Source organism: Volvox carteri (assembly GCF_000143455.1).
Source record: "Volvox carteri f. nagariensis unplaced genomic scaffold VOLCAscaffold_85, whole genome shotgun sequence".
NCBI lineage: Eukaryota > Viridiplantae > Chlorophyta > Chlorophyceae > Chlamydomonadales > Volvocaceae > Volvox > Volvox carteri.
The window spans coordinates 67,607-70,208 of NW_003307628.1; the positions used below are offsets into that span (position 1 = coordinate 67,607).

At 63.1% G+C, this 2,602-nt stretch overlaps 1 protein-coding gene across 1 annotated transcript in view; it reads right to left on the reverse strand.

Annotated features, from left to right (window-relative positions):
• The window catches only part of VOLCADRAFT_99277 (uncharacterized protein), a gene marked incomplete at both ends in the record, with an annotated part of 15,283 nt that overhangs the window by 8,065 nt on the left and 4,616 nt on the right, over positions 1-2,602 (reverse strand). The window contains 3 exons of the mRNA XM_002958061.1: positions 396-639; positions 1,328-1,594; positions 2,066-2,268. Of these exons, the coding sequence (XP_002958107.1) occupies positions 396-639; positions 1,328-1,594; positions 2,066-2,268 (714 nt within the window). The remainder of the gene's footprint in view (positions 1-395; positions 640-1,327; positions 1,595-2,065; positions 2,269-2,602) is intronic.

Here is a 2,602-nt window from a genome sequence, read left to right on the forward strand (position 1 = left end):
TCCTCCTCCCCCGCACCCCCACAGGAGCGGAAGGATGTGCCCTACACGCAAACAGCGGGGGCCCCGAGGTTACATGTAGATGTGCGGGGAGATGATGTGGAGGGGTGTGGCGTTGGTGGGGGCCAGGGCTGCACGTGCAGAAATCAAAAGGTAAAAACACACAAAAAACACGCCACACCACGCCACGCCACGCCACGCCACGCCACGCCACACGCTTCCCGGGGAGGGGCGAAAGGAGGTCCCAACACTTTCTCACCTCACCATAGGTACACCCTCCCTCTACTACCCTCCTCCCTTCCACCCTTTTCCTAACCTGCCGCGAAACCGCCGCCCCCCCTAACCTGCACCGCCGCGCTGCTGTAGCATCCGAAGCTCCTGGCCGCCGCCGCCCTCACTGCCAGGCTCATGCGGTGGCTAGGGAGGGCCAGGTCGCTGCGCCGGGAGAAGCTGCTGCCGCCCAGGCCGGGCCCGGAGCCTGGCCGCTTGGCGCCCGCGGGGCCCCCGTCCCCAATCAGCGACAGCGACAGACCCGCGGTTCGCTTGCGGTCCATCGACGCCCGCATCTGGTTGGCGGTTGCGGTTGCGGCGGAGAAGGAGTTCCGGTTGAACATGATGCCTCCGTGAGAGCCGGGGCTTTCCCTGGGGGGCAGGGTAGGGTAGGGGTGGGTAGGGTAGGGGTGGGTAGGGTAGGGGTGGGTAGGGTTGGGTAGGGTTGGGTAGGGTTGGGTAGGGTAGGAGTAGATACGTTAAATAGGGTTGGGTAGGAAGGGGAAGGAGGAGGAAGGGGAACTACGGCCCGTGGTCCGGGGGTCAGTGGTTGCGGCATGGGGCTTGAGGAAAGGAGGGGGGGTAAGGCGAACCACTGGCGATTGAAGCAGATACGGCGGGGGGTGTTTTACATTTGATACGTGAAAACCCTGGAATAGCAGGGATAGCAGGTTCAGGATGGGGATAGCGGATCGGGGAGATCGCCATCATGACCGCGATACGAGATACTGGTCAATATGACGAGGGATGGAGCGGGCGGGATATGGTCTATGCAAAGTCAAGGAAAAACACCGCTAACGCCCCCTAGCGTAACCCAGATCGCCGAGAAACCTGTTGCGGAGAAACCTCTGCAGGAGGCTGTTGTCCTCCCCCGGAGCCGCCCGCCTTGGGAAAGTCCGTTCCTCCGCTTCAAAGCCCAAATCAAGTCCCCCCCCCCTCCCCCAAACCTCCCCCGTCCTCCTCCGCCTCTTTCCTTTCCCCGCCCCAACTCGCAACACCCCCCCCTCCCCCTTCCCCCCCTTGCCCCCGCTCCCTTCCCCGCCCCCCATTCCGCTCCCACATTTTGCACTCCGGCAGGTACATCTGAATGAGCCTCGACCGAATGAAGTCCTCATCCCCCGACAAGGAGACCGCGCTGGAGGGGCCGCCGGGTGTGGAGGTGCCGCCACCGCCCTCCGCCCCGCCGCCGCCCACAGCGCCCTGCACCGCCACACTGGGGTGCGCCCCGTCGTGCCCCACCACTGACAGCGCCGACAGCAGGGACAGCTCCAAGGTCCTCTCGCTGAGCAGGTCCTCCATCTCGTAGGCGAACAGCGCCATGGCGTCGCTGAGGAGCGGGCAGGGCGGTGTGAAGGGGAGGAAGGCGCGGGGGGAAGGACGAACCACGAACGAGTGAAGCTGCTGCCAGGGCAAGAGTGTACCAGACGTAGAGAACTGACCATAGAGGCGTTCTTGAAGTGCGGCGACCTCGGGATGACGTAGTGAAGAAGATGTCGGAAAACTACCTACCTAGCCGCCAAGACTATAATAAGCGCAGAAGAAAAGCAGTAATGCCAAGCCGTAAAGAAGTAAAGGTAGGTAGGTGTAGAGGCGGCGGAAAAGTAGTAAAAAAAGTGCTGTAACGAAGGGGGGGCGGATTAAAGATAAGGAGGGGAGGAGGTTGAGAGCAAGCACAAGAACGTCCCTCTTCCAAATCCACCCATCCCCCCCACCCCAGCCTTCACATTCCCTCCTTCCCTAACCCACCACCGCCACTACCACCACCCAAACGCACCCACCCACCCACCCACCCACCCACCAATCCGCATCCGTAAAGAAAGGCTCAAAGAAGATGTCACTGGTTCCCTCCGCCTCCCTCTTGTTGAGCGCCAGCACCACTGCGAGGACCCGGTCGTTATTGGCGACGTGTACGGGCTGCACCAGCACACTCTTGATGCGGAGGGGCGCCAGGTGTGCGGGCAGGCGACCTAGCGCGGGGTCCAGGTGGGGGTCGGCGAACTCCTGCGGCACACACACAGGGGGGTGGTGGGGGTCGGGAGGGGGGTGGTCGGGAGGTGAACGGAATACTTCACGGTATGCACCAGGAGGGAGTGCTGCACCAGAAATGTGCGGCGAGATGCAGGTATGATTAATGCGGAGGGGTAGCGGGGCGGAGGGGTAATGGGGTCAGGGGGGTCAGACCCGTCCCTGTGCCGCATCAGCAGGGCTGCCGCACCTCTGCTCCTCCTTCCCCCACTGCCGCATCGTCCCTCACTCCCAGCCATACGCTTCTTCCTCCCCACTTCTCCCAGGGCGACTATACCGCCTCTCCATCGCCCCACCTCACCCCGTACCG